The following is a 13329-nucleotide window of genomic DNA, read 5'->3' as shown; positions in this document are numbered from 1 at the left end:
TGATTGTAACCAGATGGTGTCCCCAAACTACAAATACCTTTAAGCACAATGATGTGAAGAGTTGTAGAGAAACCAGCTTGGAAATTTGATACAGAAAACCTGTCCACTGACACTAAGACCCGACCGTAGAGATGGACGTGCCCCTTTTCAATCTGACCCCAAGCCCAACTTCCTTCCACTGTTTCTTTTCCCTACTCTCCACATCCATGATGCCTCTTGGTCACCCTCAGAGTCATGAGAGGCAGGAGGTGTGGCCAAGGAGAGTGAAAATCAATCATTGGAGACTTCAGTGTACTTCCTGTTTCACTTGCAGATGTCGCCAGGGTCTCTGAAGAGGGAAGACACGAGGAGACAGGTAAAAGCCACATTTTGTTTTTTTCTTTTCTTTTTTTTTTTTTTTTGCTTCAAAGCAAGTATGGAGAGGCTACTATGTGTTGGGCACAATTCCCAGAGCTGGGAATATAGTGGGGGACCTCCTTTCCTCTTTCTTGCTTGCATGGCAACAGGTTGTAGACAGACGCTGTGTTTGAGCACTCCCTGGCCAGGTCTGGTGAGTCTTCTGAGATTGGAACGGGTCGCTGGATGCTCAGGAGTTGGAGAAGCTGGCTCAGAGGTCCCACAAAGCCCTAATCTGGCCCTTATTGAGCAGGCAGTTCTTGACAGGTGCCTTTTGAACCTAATGACATGTTTCCACACACCTGCCCCTTCAGCCTTACAGTTCTTATAGGGCCAGGGTCTCTCTTCCTTTTTTTTTTTTTTTTTTTTTGTTCTAGGGATTGAACCCAGGGGTGTTTAACCACTGAGCCACATCCCCAGCCCTTTTTATGTTTCAATTTGAGACAGGATCTTGCTAAGTTGCTCAGGACCTTGATAAGTTGCTGAGGCTGGCCTTGAACTTGCGATCCTCCTGTCATAGCCTCCCAAGCTGCTGGGATTATAGACATATGCTACCACACCTGGCCTGCATCCCCATTTCTTATGCTTCAGAGACTGTCGGGAGATCCTTAGGAGGGCACACATTGTGTCCCTTTCCCACTCAGCCAGGACCTGATAGGACGTGACTAGTGGGTGCCACCAGAGGGGTACAATGGCCCAGCCCCTGTTGTCACCTAAGGGGAACTCAAAGTTATCTCTCAGAAAATGGCCCTGTGACTTTGTGAAGCTTTTGGTGGAAAAGGTAAAATGATCCCGTGGCCAAAGAAGTGTAGGTAATATACTATACTCTAGCCCCCATGTCTGGAGATTGCTGATGTATATAGAGCTTATTAAAAGATTCAGAATGTTCTACAATAAAGAATCTTACTTAATTTTTTAAGCTCAGCTTTTCCCAAGTGGCTGACTTTGAAGACTTTTTTTTTTTTTTTTTTTTTTTTGTATAAAACATTGCTAACACCTGCAGAACTGAGGTCAGCTTTGCCTGGGAGGATCTGACCTGGCTTCAGTCCCCTCACCCCTAATCTATGCCCAGGCCAGGCCAACCCCGACACCTGGGGACAGAGCACCTCCTGCCTTCAGCAACAGCCTAGCTTTGCCCTGTCACCAGTCACCCAACAACCCAGAGCCTGTACCCTGCAGCCTGGAGAGATAAACAGCCAGAGAGCCAGCCACTGATGCGATATATTGTGTGGGAAGTGTTGGTGGGGCTGGTGGAAGAGGCCAGGGTCTGTGGTGACACCGGAGACACACTCGGTTGGCACATCCTGCTGGCTCCCTGGGGACCAGAACAGAGTTCATAACCATATAAATAGGGACTTAAATTTAACTCTGTGAATGTAACTCTGTGTAAAAATGTAGAAAGGTTGAGGGTAAGCTTATTGCCCAGGGAGGGAGAGAGGGAAGAGAGAGAGAGAGAGAGAGAGAATATCAGTTGCCAATTGGTGGCATTGGGCTACCTCCAGCCCACAGATAAGTTTTGTTTGACCAGCCCTGTGTATTGGACTTTTTGTTGTTGTTATTGTTCTGTTTTGTTTTGTTTTGTACCAGGAATTGAATTGTACCACTGAACCACACCCCAGCTCTTTTTATTTTTTATTTTGAGACAGGATCTCACTGAGTTGCTCAGGGCCTTGCTAAGTTTGCTAAGGCTGGCTTTGAGCTCACGATTCTCCTGCCTCAGCCTCCTGAGTTGCTAGGATTATAGCACCAAAGGCCCCAGAACCTGTGTATTGTTTTTAAAGCGGGACATTTAAATGTGCAAATGTGTCTTCTTCCTTCTCCCGAAACATTGGAAGGTCAGACAGTGCTGGGATGCTGATTCCCACTAGACAACAGTCGGCTGGATTGAGACAGCCGTCATCTTTAGACAAGATATGACCTTTGCCCTCACTTGATTGACTGATGTTTCCTACTCGGCCCTGGGACGCATGAGCAGGTCCCTTAGACAAGATTCTCCTCCTGAGACCTTCCAGCTCTCTGTAAATATTCTCCTTGGCTTTTGAACTTCATTATTGGTTTTGGAATGACTATTTTTTTTCCTGGTCTTTCAAATCAAAATATGTCTTCCCCCTGTGCAAGGTCCTGCACCAGTAGTCCCCAAGAGAGCTCCCCATTACCTGGGAGCCTGGCTTTCAAGATGCCTAGGGATCTGCTCTATTCTGAGCCTGAGAACTGGGCAGGAATTTTAGAATAGCATAGATGGATGAATGAACGGATGAAGGGAGAGAGGGAGGGAGAAGGAAGAAGGAGGGAAGGAAGCTCTTGGGCTGAAGGAGAAGCACAGCATACCCAGAAAAGACTCCATGAGCATCCAAGTCCCACATCCCCACAATGCAACCAGACGTGGCCCCCAGGATCAGGAGCAAGGGGTCAGAGCTCGGTGTGGATGGGCCAGAAGTGGGTGACCAGATGGCTCAAAGACAAACTCTTCCCAACTCAGGCTCCAGCCCAGACACGACATTATGCATCTCCTCGGCCCCTATCTCTTCCTGCTTCTGGGTAAGGCTATGGCCCAGGCGGGTACCTGGGTTCTGGGATGTCAGCCAGTGGGCACTGGAGAAAGAGGACAGATCTGGGTCAGAGAAGAGGAAATGTGGGGTGGGCGGGCAGGCAGGGTGTACACACAGAGAGAGAAGCTTCCCTCTCTTGGTCTTGCTCCTCTGGGGTCTCCCCATGTCTCCCTCTAACTTCAGAGAGAACTCTATTCCTTCAAAAGCTCTCCGTAGCCCTAAATAATGCTTTCTGATCACTGTCATGGGTTTCAGAATATTTGGCTTTCTCTGATTCAAATAAGTGGATCTTCGAACACCCCGCCACCTTCTATGCCTGGGAAGGGGCCTGCGTCTGGATTCCCTGCACCTACAGAATCCCAAAGAAGGATGCGCAAGTGGACAGGCTTGTCGTGTTCCACAATCCTGAGTACAACGAAACCACCAAACGCTACGTGGGGACTGTCCTCTATAATAACACAGTGAACAGGAAGTCCCCTTCTCAGCAGGGAAGGGTACGGTTCCTGGGAGACTCAAAAAGCAACTGCACCCTGAGCATCGAGTCATTGTACATCAATGACAGCGGCCAGCTGGGGCTGAGGATGATGACAAAGGTTGACAAATGGATGGACCATGTAAACCTCAGCATCTCTAGTAAGGCCTTGGGGGATGGCATCTGCTTACCTCAGAATAAGGAGGGGGGCTAGACCGAATCAACCACTGGGACAGGAGTCACAAACTGAGTTCCCTGCAGAGGTCAGGCAAAGGGATGCCCTAGCTATGTGATGGGGCAGTGTAAGATGGGCCAACTGCAGCATGAGCACTTGTCCCTGCCCCTCCGCCCGGGGCCATTCTAGCCATCTGGGTTCCAGGTAGCCAGAGCTTCTGGTCTTAGATGGAGAGATGAATTTTCAAACGGAAAACTCCCCTTGTGTTAATGTTGGGGACCAATTCTAATTAACCTCTCAAGGCCGGATGACACGCATGCAGGGTGTGGATGTGACCCATCAAACGCAGCAAGGGACCTCTGCCCTGGCGAGAGTGGTCACGTCATGCCTGTTTCTTTGGTGGTCGGTTCTAAGCAGCCGTGTGTTTAGGGGGCAAGCTGTCACTCAGACGGGGTTGTCTGAAGGGTGGTCCCACTGGGGAGGGGCTCACTGTACACACGCTCACCTACTGAAAGGACTCGGTGCCTGGGTGCCTCCCATATTGAAGCCATTGAACAAATAGAAAGGTGTCACCAAAGCTAAGAAATACACATTGAAATAAACTTGTTCAATTCACCTAGGGGTGGAGAGAGTCATGAACTTGAAAGCCATTTAGAAAGCAGACATCAGCAAGTCAGAGAGAAAGAAATGGGGAATACATCCCCAGAGAGGCTCAGGGTCCCCAGGGAATGACAGAGAGTATCTCAACTGAGCCAAGAGGTAGCTGATAAGGATTCCTGCCCAGGTTCTTTGGAACGGGACCTCTAAATACAGGTGTAAAAGACTGGGATGGAATCCAGGTCCCCAGGCCTCTAGAACTGTCCCCACTCTTTTGCAGAATCTCCTTTTCCACCTCGCATCCAGATCCCTCCAGAACTTCAGGAGTCCCAGACTGTCACTGTGACCTGCTTGTTGAACTTCACCTGCTTTGGATATGACATTGAACTGCGGTGGGTCCTGGAGGGGCTCCCCTTCACCCCTGCTTCCTCCACCATCTCCTCCTCACCTACCACCCAGAATGTCTCTACCAAGAGCCAGATCGACTTTAAACCGGAGTGGACTCACCACGGGAAGAACTTGACCTGCCAGGTGTGGCATTCTGCCGAAGTGCTCTCTGAGGAGACGGTGCAGCTGAACGTGAAGCGTGAGTCCCCCCACACACACCATGTTCCCACGGGAGTGACGCAGTCCTTGCCACCTTCTCCCTAATGCCCCATCGAGCCCCTGAAGGGTAAGAGGAGCCTTACCTTACAGAAGGATGCACAACCCATCTGCTGCCCGTCACCTGCAGCGTGGCATTGCCCAGCCTCTCCCCCCACTCCCCTCTCAGCCCTGGAATTTCAGGACACAGATTCATTTCTTTGCTTGGCCTAACAGAAATAAAACGATCCATCCTCACCATAGTGTGGGATCATCTGGTTGGGTTTCTCTTTCACCCCTTGTGGGAATTCTTTTCATATCATTATTTTGTGCCTCATTCATTCATTCATTCAATAAATATTCACTGCATGTCTACCAGGTGCTGGGTCCTACAGTGGCCATCAGCTGGAAGGGTGGATATAGCAGGGAGCCCAGTCCTTGCCCACATGAAGCTAGCCTTGCAGTGGGACAAGCAGACAAGAAATAGATTAACAAAGAAACACAGAACCTAATTGTAGGAGTAGTATGTGTCTTAAGAAAAAAATAAATAAAGCAGGGTTAGGATTGGGGGGTGACGGGATGGACGGGGACTTCTCTGAAGAAGGTGAATGTGTAGGGTGACCTTGAATGGAGAGATAGACTGGGGCAGGTAAAGGGGGTTCCAGGGAGAGAAAAGAACAGGTACAAAAGCCGCGGAGTGAGACCCCAGTGTGTCTGATGAAGCCCAGGGCCTGAGAGGTTGGACTTCACAGCATTCGAGGGCCACCTGGCAGGAGAGGACTCTAGGCCTCCTGCACTGTGGGACATGTTTGGGGTTTTATTCTAAGTGTGGAATCCACCGGATGGCTTCAAGCAGGCACTGACAAGCTCTGAATGACAGTTAGGAATCCTGGCAGATGCAGGTGGGGACCACGGAGTAGAGGACACGTGGAGAAGGGGGAAGGAGAATGGAGTGAGGAGGCTTTGACAGTCCCCTGGGTCCATGAGGGAACTACACATGTCCCAGTCCCCTCCCCAATCACCCCTCTGTTCCTCCAGACACCCCGAAGTTGGAGATCAAGGTCTTTCCCAATGAAACCACTGTAATGGAAGGGGCGTCCGTGACCATGACGTGCCAGGTCACCAGCAGCAACCCAGAGCATGGCACTGTATCTTGGCTCAAGGACTGGACCCTCCTGGGGGAGAAGCAGCTCTCGCTAACTCTGTCCTCAGTGACCAAGGACAGTGCTGGGAAGTACCGCTGTCAGGCCTCCAATGACATAGGCTTAGGAATGTCGGAAGAAGTGGCCCTCAAAGTGCTGTGTGAGCCTCCGCGGAGCTGAGGGTGGAGGTGACAGTGGCTGCTTGCTCATGTCACAGGGTTCCCCTCACCTCTCGCCTCACCTCTGCCCCTTCTTCCAGATCCCCCGACAGTTTCCGAGGTTTACATCCACCACACACCTGCTAAGGAGGGACAGTCAGTAGAGCTGGTTTGCACGTCCCCGGCCAACCCTCCTCCAACAAATTATACCTGGTATCACAATGGGAAGGAAGTGCCAGGAGTGACAGAAGAGAAATACTGGATCGCCCAGGTCCTTACTTGGCATGCAGGGTATTACGCCTGCGTGGCAGAGAACAGGCTTGGTTCTGGACAGGTTGGCCAGGAAGCCCAGCTGGATGTCCAATGTGAGCAGTCACGGAGCCTCTGGTTCTTGGGAGAGAAGAGGAAAGTAGGGGGAGGAGGAAGACAGAGGGGGCAGAGGGGGTCCCAGGGTCCTAGAATGGAGAACAGGCAGAAGCCAGACTCTTCCAACACAAGTTTCTCAGGGATCACAATTGTGTTCCCAGCATCTACCTAGCCCAAGGCCTGAGTCTTGGCAGGTGCTCAGATGTTTGTTGAATGAATGCATAACCGATGCTGGGCTCCACCAGGAACAGAGAGACTTCGCGCCAGGCAGCAACTCGGTCCCAGAAAAGGTCCTGAAAGTTTCAAGAACTGGAGCAAGTGTCTCATTACCTCTCCATCGGAAGAACTTCTTTTACCTCTTTTCTAAGGGTTGCACTGGAGAAGTTGTCACTGAGATCATGAGATCTGTGGGCCCTGAAATGTCACATGATGGGTAGGGATCCCCAAACTCTAGGCAGGCAGGATATGCAATAACAGCGGCATCCCTGGCATTGATTGGTGTTTTACTGAGCACTGCTCTAAGGCATCCTCTTAGCTCATCCTTGAGAGAATTCTGCAAGGTGTGATCTTCTCAGGACCCCATTGGACAGGAGGGGCACACCGAGGCCTGCAGCCGCAGCCACACAACTTTCTGTGGCAGATCAAATAGACACAGGTGCAACAGAGAAGCAGGGATTTCCCCCCACGGAGCAGCTGTGTGAATACAGGGGCAGGTGGGTCGGGGATTCAGACAGGAAGAGGCATTATTGCTTGGCCTTACTTTATTCACCTCTCTGGTCTACTCCCAGATGCCCCCAAGGGGGTAACCACTGTGATTGAAAGCCCCACACGGATTCGCGAAGGAGACAGCGTGACCCTTCGCTGTAGGTACAACTCCAGTAACCCAACAGTTACCCGGTTTGTGTGGAGCCCCCAAGGCTTGTGGAATGAGCCATCCCATGAGGTGATGAAGATTCAGAACGTTGCCTGGGACACCCCACCCATCTCCTGTTCTGCCTGTAACCAGTGGTGTTCGCCAGCTTCTCCCATCGACCTGGATGTCCAGTGTGAGTGACAGGTGGGGGGACCTGGGAGGTGGCCCCATGGGATCTGGGATGGAAGGGCAAGGAGGTGGGACCTGAGTCACAGTCTTCAACAGAGAATTGAGGGGTGGGAGATAGGCCTTGAGACCAAGGGGAAAGGAAGTACTGGAGACAACAGAGGGAGAAGAGATTTGAGAGGTCAGCATGAGCCCTGGCCCTGCAGATGCTCCCAAGGAGGTGAAGGTCCTGCAGATCAGTTCCCTGTCAGAGATTCATGCTGGGAACCAGGTCCGACTTCAATGCCACTTCTCAAAGAGCCACCCGGAAGAAGTCCACTTCTTCTGGAAGAAAAATGGAAGTCTTCTGGAAGAAAAAGGAAGAGAACTGAAGTTTGACTCCGTCTCCCCGGAAGATGCTGGAAATTACAGCTGCTTGGTCAAAAACTCCATAGGACAGTCAGCATCTGAGGCCTGGAGGCTGCAAGTACTATGTGAGTGTCTGGCGCTGGAGGCTGAGAGTGGAGACCAGCAGAGACCCGGAGACCAGCTGCCTGGACCCTGACTTGTTTTCCCTTTTCAGATGCACCTCGGAGGCTGTGGGTGTCCATTACCCCGGGAGACAGGGTGATGGAAGGGAGAAAGGCAGCCCTGACATGTGAGAACGATGCCAACCCTCCCATCACACAGTACACCTGGTTTGACTGGAATAACCAAGACCTCCAGTATTCTGGCCAGACGCTGAGCTTGGATCCTGTGAAGGTCGAGCACTCGGGCTCCTACTGGTGCAAGGGGGTCAACCAGCTGGGCGAGGGCGAGTCACCCCCCAGCACCCTCACCATCTACTGTAAGGCCCCTTTCTGTTTCTTCTCAGGCTCCTTTCTGGTGCTGACTGTGCTTGAAGCTCCTCCCACCACTAAGCCTTATGCTGCTAGATCACAGTCTTTACAGTCCGCTTCCTCCCTCCCAGCTCCTGCCCAGCGCAGCCCAGCTACACTCCCTGCTCCATAGCTTCCTGCTGCCACCGCTGGAGCAATCGCCTTGTCCTGCTTCACAGGAGCCTCTCCATCTACCTCTCCTTCTGGACAGGGAATCCTCTGTCCAGGATTCCCTCAGGCTGCACCTATCTTCCAGGCTTCGTGAGCTCCTGCTGGGTCCCTCTCTCAGGAAATGTAACTGGCGCGTTACATAGAAACGCCATGCCCTGGGTCTCCACTTTTTGGACAACTTGAGACTTGCCTCTTTTTCTAAGGGTGGCACTGTGTCCCCTGAATGGATGCTGCCCATTTAGTTTCCCCAGCCCCCTCTTCAAGGCTGAGCAGGTAGACCCTTGTTTTGGGCATGCCTACAAGGACAGGCACAAGATACAAATGCCTAGGTGGAATTGCTGAGTTGAAGAACCAGTGTATTTTAAGGGCTGATAGTGTGTCCAAAACGCCTGGAAAGTTGTACTTGTTTAGAAGGCTGAGGATGCTGCACTCTGTGAGGGCCAGGCCTGCAGAAAACTCCTGCTTGGGAGAAAGACAGTGCTTTCCTCCTAACCAGAGACCCTTCTTCTAACCAAGGGCCCTTCTCCATCTTTCTTGCCTCACTCTCCCATGCACAGAGGAGTTGTGCTGGGAAGAAGAACGGGGGCTGGATGCAGAGATAAGTCAAGGATGCTGGAGTGCAGAGCGAACCTGTGACTCTTTTCTCTACTAGATAGCCCGGAGACCATCGGCAGGCGAACGACCATGGGAATTGGCATCTGCCTGGCCATCCTCATCCTGGTCATCTGGGGGGTGAAGTTTCAGCAAAAGTGAGCTCTTCCTGCTGCCCCCTCCCTTGGCTCATCCCATTTCCAGTTCCTCAGGCCCAAAGCCTCCAGTCTCCTGAATCCACAGGGTCCTTTTCTCATTCCCTGACCCCCACCAAGCCTGTCTCTTCTCCTTAGCTGGAAGAGGACTCGGAGCCAACAGGGGCCTCAGGAAAATTCCAATGGTCGGAGCTTCTTTGTGAGGAATAAAAAGGTAGGATGGGAGGAAGATCAAATGAAGGGCAGCCCTTAAAGTGGAGTGAGGAACTGAGGTGAAGAGCTAAAGAAAAGTGATCAAAAGTCCTCTGGGGCCAGGCGTGGTGGTGCACACCTGTAATCCCAGTGGCTCAGGAGGCTGAGGCAGGAGGATCAAAGCCAGCCTCAGCAAAATCGAGCACTAAGCAACTCAGCGAGACCCTGTCTCTAAATAAAATACAAAACAGGGCTGGGGATATGGCTCAGTGGCCAAGTACCCCTGAGTTCAATCCCTGGTACCAAAAAAATGTCCTCTGTGGGGTCAGAGGCTGGGGGAGGGTGGGGAGAGAGACTCAGAACTGCAACCCTGCCTCTCTCCCAGGTTAGAAGGACCCTTCTCTCTGAAGGGCCCCACTCCCTGGGATGCTACAATCCGATGATGGAAGACAGCATTAATTATGCTACTCTGCGCTTTCCGGAGACTGACACACCAAGAACTGGGTACTGAGGGTACAGGAAGGGTGGGTCCTGCAGCCTGGGAGGGATGTAGGGGGAAAATAGTGGACTAGCTCTTTGTGTCAGGCACCTCCTGACACCATCTACCTATTACCTCATTCCTGTTCTATAACAACCTCTGTTAAGAAACAGGCCTCACAACGGGACCTGTTTCTACAAGCCAAGAGCATGTGTGCCCAGAGCCAACCTTTGTCACGGAGGCTAAGGCGTGGTGACTCATACACATGCATGCTCATTCATCCGGCACACGTTTTTTATTAGCCCCTACTGTGTGCATGGGGCTCGTGGAAGACAGCGAGTTTGTGTTTTCCAAAAAGGGCTGAGGTTGGGGTGCTGCTGGGGGGACTAAGGGAGTCGGGAGAAGGAAGAGAGTTCACAGGAAGCACCTCATTGATGGCTCTCCATCTGTTCTCCCTCTCAGAAGTGCAGGCCCCTCAGAAACACAAGGATCTCTCCCAAATAATGAAGACACTTACTCAGTGGTGCAGAAGTGTCATGTGGTAAGAGGCCAAGGCTGAGAAGGTTGGGGGGCCTGGGTCCTGGTCTCAGCTGGGAGCCCCACAGGGGAAGGACTTGGGTAGATGTCAGTGTGGCGAAAGCTAGATGTTGGCTGGGGGAGGTTTGTGGCCTTAGTCTGTTTTCTGTTGCGATCACTCAATACCCGAGACAGGGAAATTTATAAAGGAAAAGGATTTATTTTGGTTCATGGTTCTGGAGATCCAAGGTCAAGGGACTACATCTGGTGAGCGCCATCTTGCTGATGGGGATTCTCTGCAGAGTTCTGAGGTGGCAGGAGGCATTGCTCAGCAAGGGGGGGGGGTGCATGCCAGAGAGAACTCAATTTTATGACAAAGCCACTCTCTCAGTCACCCATCAACCCATTAATCCAATCACCTCTCAAAGGTCACACCTCCACACACCATTAGCATACGAATCTGGGGATTGAATTTCCCATGCAATCTGGGGGACACATGGGTGGAGCCAGGGTAGGGACCTCTGTGTCCAAAGGCCAAAACAGCCAGTTTCTGGACAAGGGGACTCTTGTGTGGGCTTTTAGACCTCCCTCCCCGAGTGGAACAAGGGAAAAGTGGGGGAGGTGGAGGGAGGCTGGCCCCCATCGCAAGGCCAGGCTTACCCCGTGTGGCTTTCCCAGGGTGACTACGAGAACGTGGCTCCAAATCTTCCAGAAGATGACGGGATTCATTACTCGGAGCTCGTTCATTTTGGGACTGGGGAGCGGCCTCGGGCACCAGAAGATGTGGACTATGTGACCCTCAAGCAGTGACAGCAGGACACAGGCTGCGTTGGATGTGCCCAGAGCCAATGCGGCCAAGGAAACCCCACGGTGTCCCCAGCTGCAGCTGTTCAGCTGCTAAGTCACAGGACCTTTTTATCTCCCTGCACACACACACACACACACACACACACACACACACACACACACAAACACACAATCACTGAGGAGAACCTGTGTCTGTCTGGTTCAGAGCCATTTTCCTTCCCAGGACTGGTAACCCTGACCCTCCTGATCTTTTTCCATTCTCCTTCCCACCCGGAAATTCACCTATGCACCCGTCCAGGATTTCACAGCCCCCTTTGTCCCACACCCGAGACACTGCCACCATCCATCCCCTCCTGAGCCCTCCCCTACTGCCCTGAGATTGATTTGACACTGTTTTGTCTTCCTTGTCCCTTGGACCTCCCCACCCTCACTGCCACCCACTAATCCTATGCTCACTTTCTGCTCCTGGGGAAATCCCAGGGAAGGACAGAAATGAGGTAGACAGAGGCATTGTCCCCAGCTGGCTTCTCCTCTAGAAACTGTCTACAAGCCAGCTAAGCCTTCCGTGGAGGACGGTGCGGTGACAGCCCCTGCCCTCAGGGTCTCGTGGACTGCGCAGATGCACTGAGAAGAACAAAGATAATGTACAGAGTTGCACAATAAAAATGGCACAGAGGCCACTTCCAGGAGCCAGTGAGCTCTTTCCCATCTGTGGAGTCAGAGCGGGGACGAGGAGCTGGGGATGGCATTGTGGGGTCTAGGGGGAAGGAAAAGAGTCACAGTTATCTCATGATCAAATCAGCCGATCGGAGGGTCCAGTTGTCTGGCTGGGAGAAGCGCACCGGCTTTTCAGTTGGGCGAACTTGAGTTTGACTCTGATTCTTCTGCTTCACCAGTTGAGTGATCTTGGGCAGAGTTCACCAACCTGCCTGCAGCTCAGTTTCTGCAACCGTAAAAGGAGGATGCCACTCCGTACCATGCAGGTGGCTCATGGCAGGAAGTGAAGTCTAACCTTAAATACGCCTGAGTCACTTTATAGGAGGCCTAGCAGAGAGGCCAGAAGTCCTTCATTGAACCCAGGCACACTTTACCACTGAGCCACATCCTGAGCCCTTTTTATTTTATTTTTTATTTTGAGACAGGGTCTTCCTAAGTTACCTAGGGCCTCACCAAGTTGCTGAGGCTGGCTTTGAACTTGCAATCCTCCTGCCTCAGCCTCCCAAGCCGCTGGGATTACAGCCATGTGCTCTTACACCTGGCTTTTGTTTATATTTCTAGAAGAATATTCAAAAGGAAAAAAAAAGTGGGGGAAGCCGATTCGTTACTCACAGCTATTCTAAGAAGGGGATCTACCAAGTTCTTTCACAACCCACAGTTGCGGAACCTCTCAAAGGCCAGCTGCCAGGAGAAGCCTCACAGTTCTCCTGTCCTTCACTGTCACCCCACCAGTTCTCTGTTATGTTCTCTGAGACATACTTGTCAAAAGACAACACTTTTCAGTCACTGTCCCCAGCCCCCTTGTCATTTCTCAGGTTGAGTCCTCTTTACCCATTTACCTGCTTAGCCAAAGGACTAAGACCCATTCTGCTCAGAAGGCTGGAACAGGTGGTGAACCAACCACCAACGTGATGGACATACAGTTCCTGGCACATAGTAGGTCCCACCTTCCTTTCAGGTCCCCCCTCCCATCTCCACTCATCAATGCATGGATCCTCCCCTGCCTTAAGCCCTCTTTGTTGCTAGTTTGATTTCTTGTGAGCATCGTTAACTTTTCTGGAGGACAGTGGGACTTCAAGAACTGTTTAAATGAAAGAAGGAGCATTTGGGGGTTTCTGAGCCCCCTGATTAGGTCCAGTGTCATTTGACCATTCATTCATTCCTGCAGCAGACGTTCTCTGAACACCAGCACAGAGGCGGTTGTTGGGGTGCAAAAAAGACACACTTCCAGCCTTGGGGACTTTCCGTCTAGTCTAGGGACCCCAAAGCTTTTCGGGGCGGAGACACCTGGAGGGAGCTGAAGGCAGCCCTGGGCCTCACCAAGCCTGGCTCAGGCTCCCTGGCAACCACCGGGAGCCTTCCCCTCCTG

The 13329-nt window shown here is 51.8% G+C and overlaps 1 protein-coding gene across 2 annotated transcripts; it reads left to right on the top strand.

The window, feature by feature from the left end:
- The first annotated feature begins 317 nt into the window (after window positions 1-317).
- Window positions 318-11894, top strand: CD22 (CD22 molecule). 2 transcript variants are annotated; one of them, XM_081273713.1, is made up of 14 exons: window positions 318-355; window positions 2876-2934; window positions 3201-3578; window positions 4470-4775; window positions 5810-6073; window positions 6173-6436; window positions 7226-7483; window positions 7683-7949; window positions 8039-8302; window positions 9157-9253; window positions 9389-9464; window positions 9828-9946; window positions 10383-10461; window positions 11115-11894. In XM_081273713.1, exons 2-14 carry the CDS (start codon window positions 2898-2900, stop codon window positions 11244-11246), a joined length of 2541 nt encoding a protein of 846 aa, XP_081129839.1. In that variant the 5' UTR covers window positions 318-355; window positions 2876-2897; the 3' UTR covers window positions 11247-11894. The 2 variants fall into 2 exon arrangements, with proteins under 2 accessions (XP_081129839.1, XP_081129840.1); XM_081273714.1 differs by lacking the exons at window positions 5810-6073; window positions 6173-6436.
- Window positions 11895-13329: the final 1435 nt, after the last annotated feature.

Source organism: Spermophilus citellus, assembly GCF_964194105.1.
Source record: "Spermophilus citellus genome assembly, chromosome: 18".
Lineage (NCBI taxonomy): Eukaryota > Metazoa > Chordata > Mammalia > Rodentia > Sciuridae > Spermophilus > Spermophilus citellus.
Note: the sequence above shows the minus strand (reverse complement) of the source record. Positions and strands in the feature narration are given on the sequence as shown.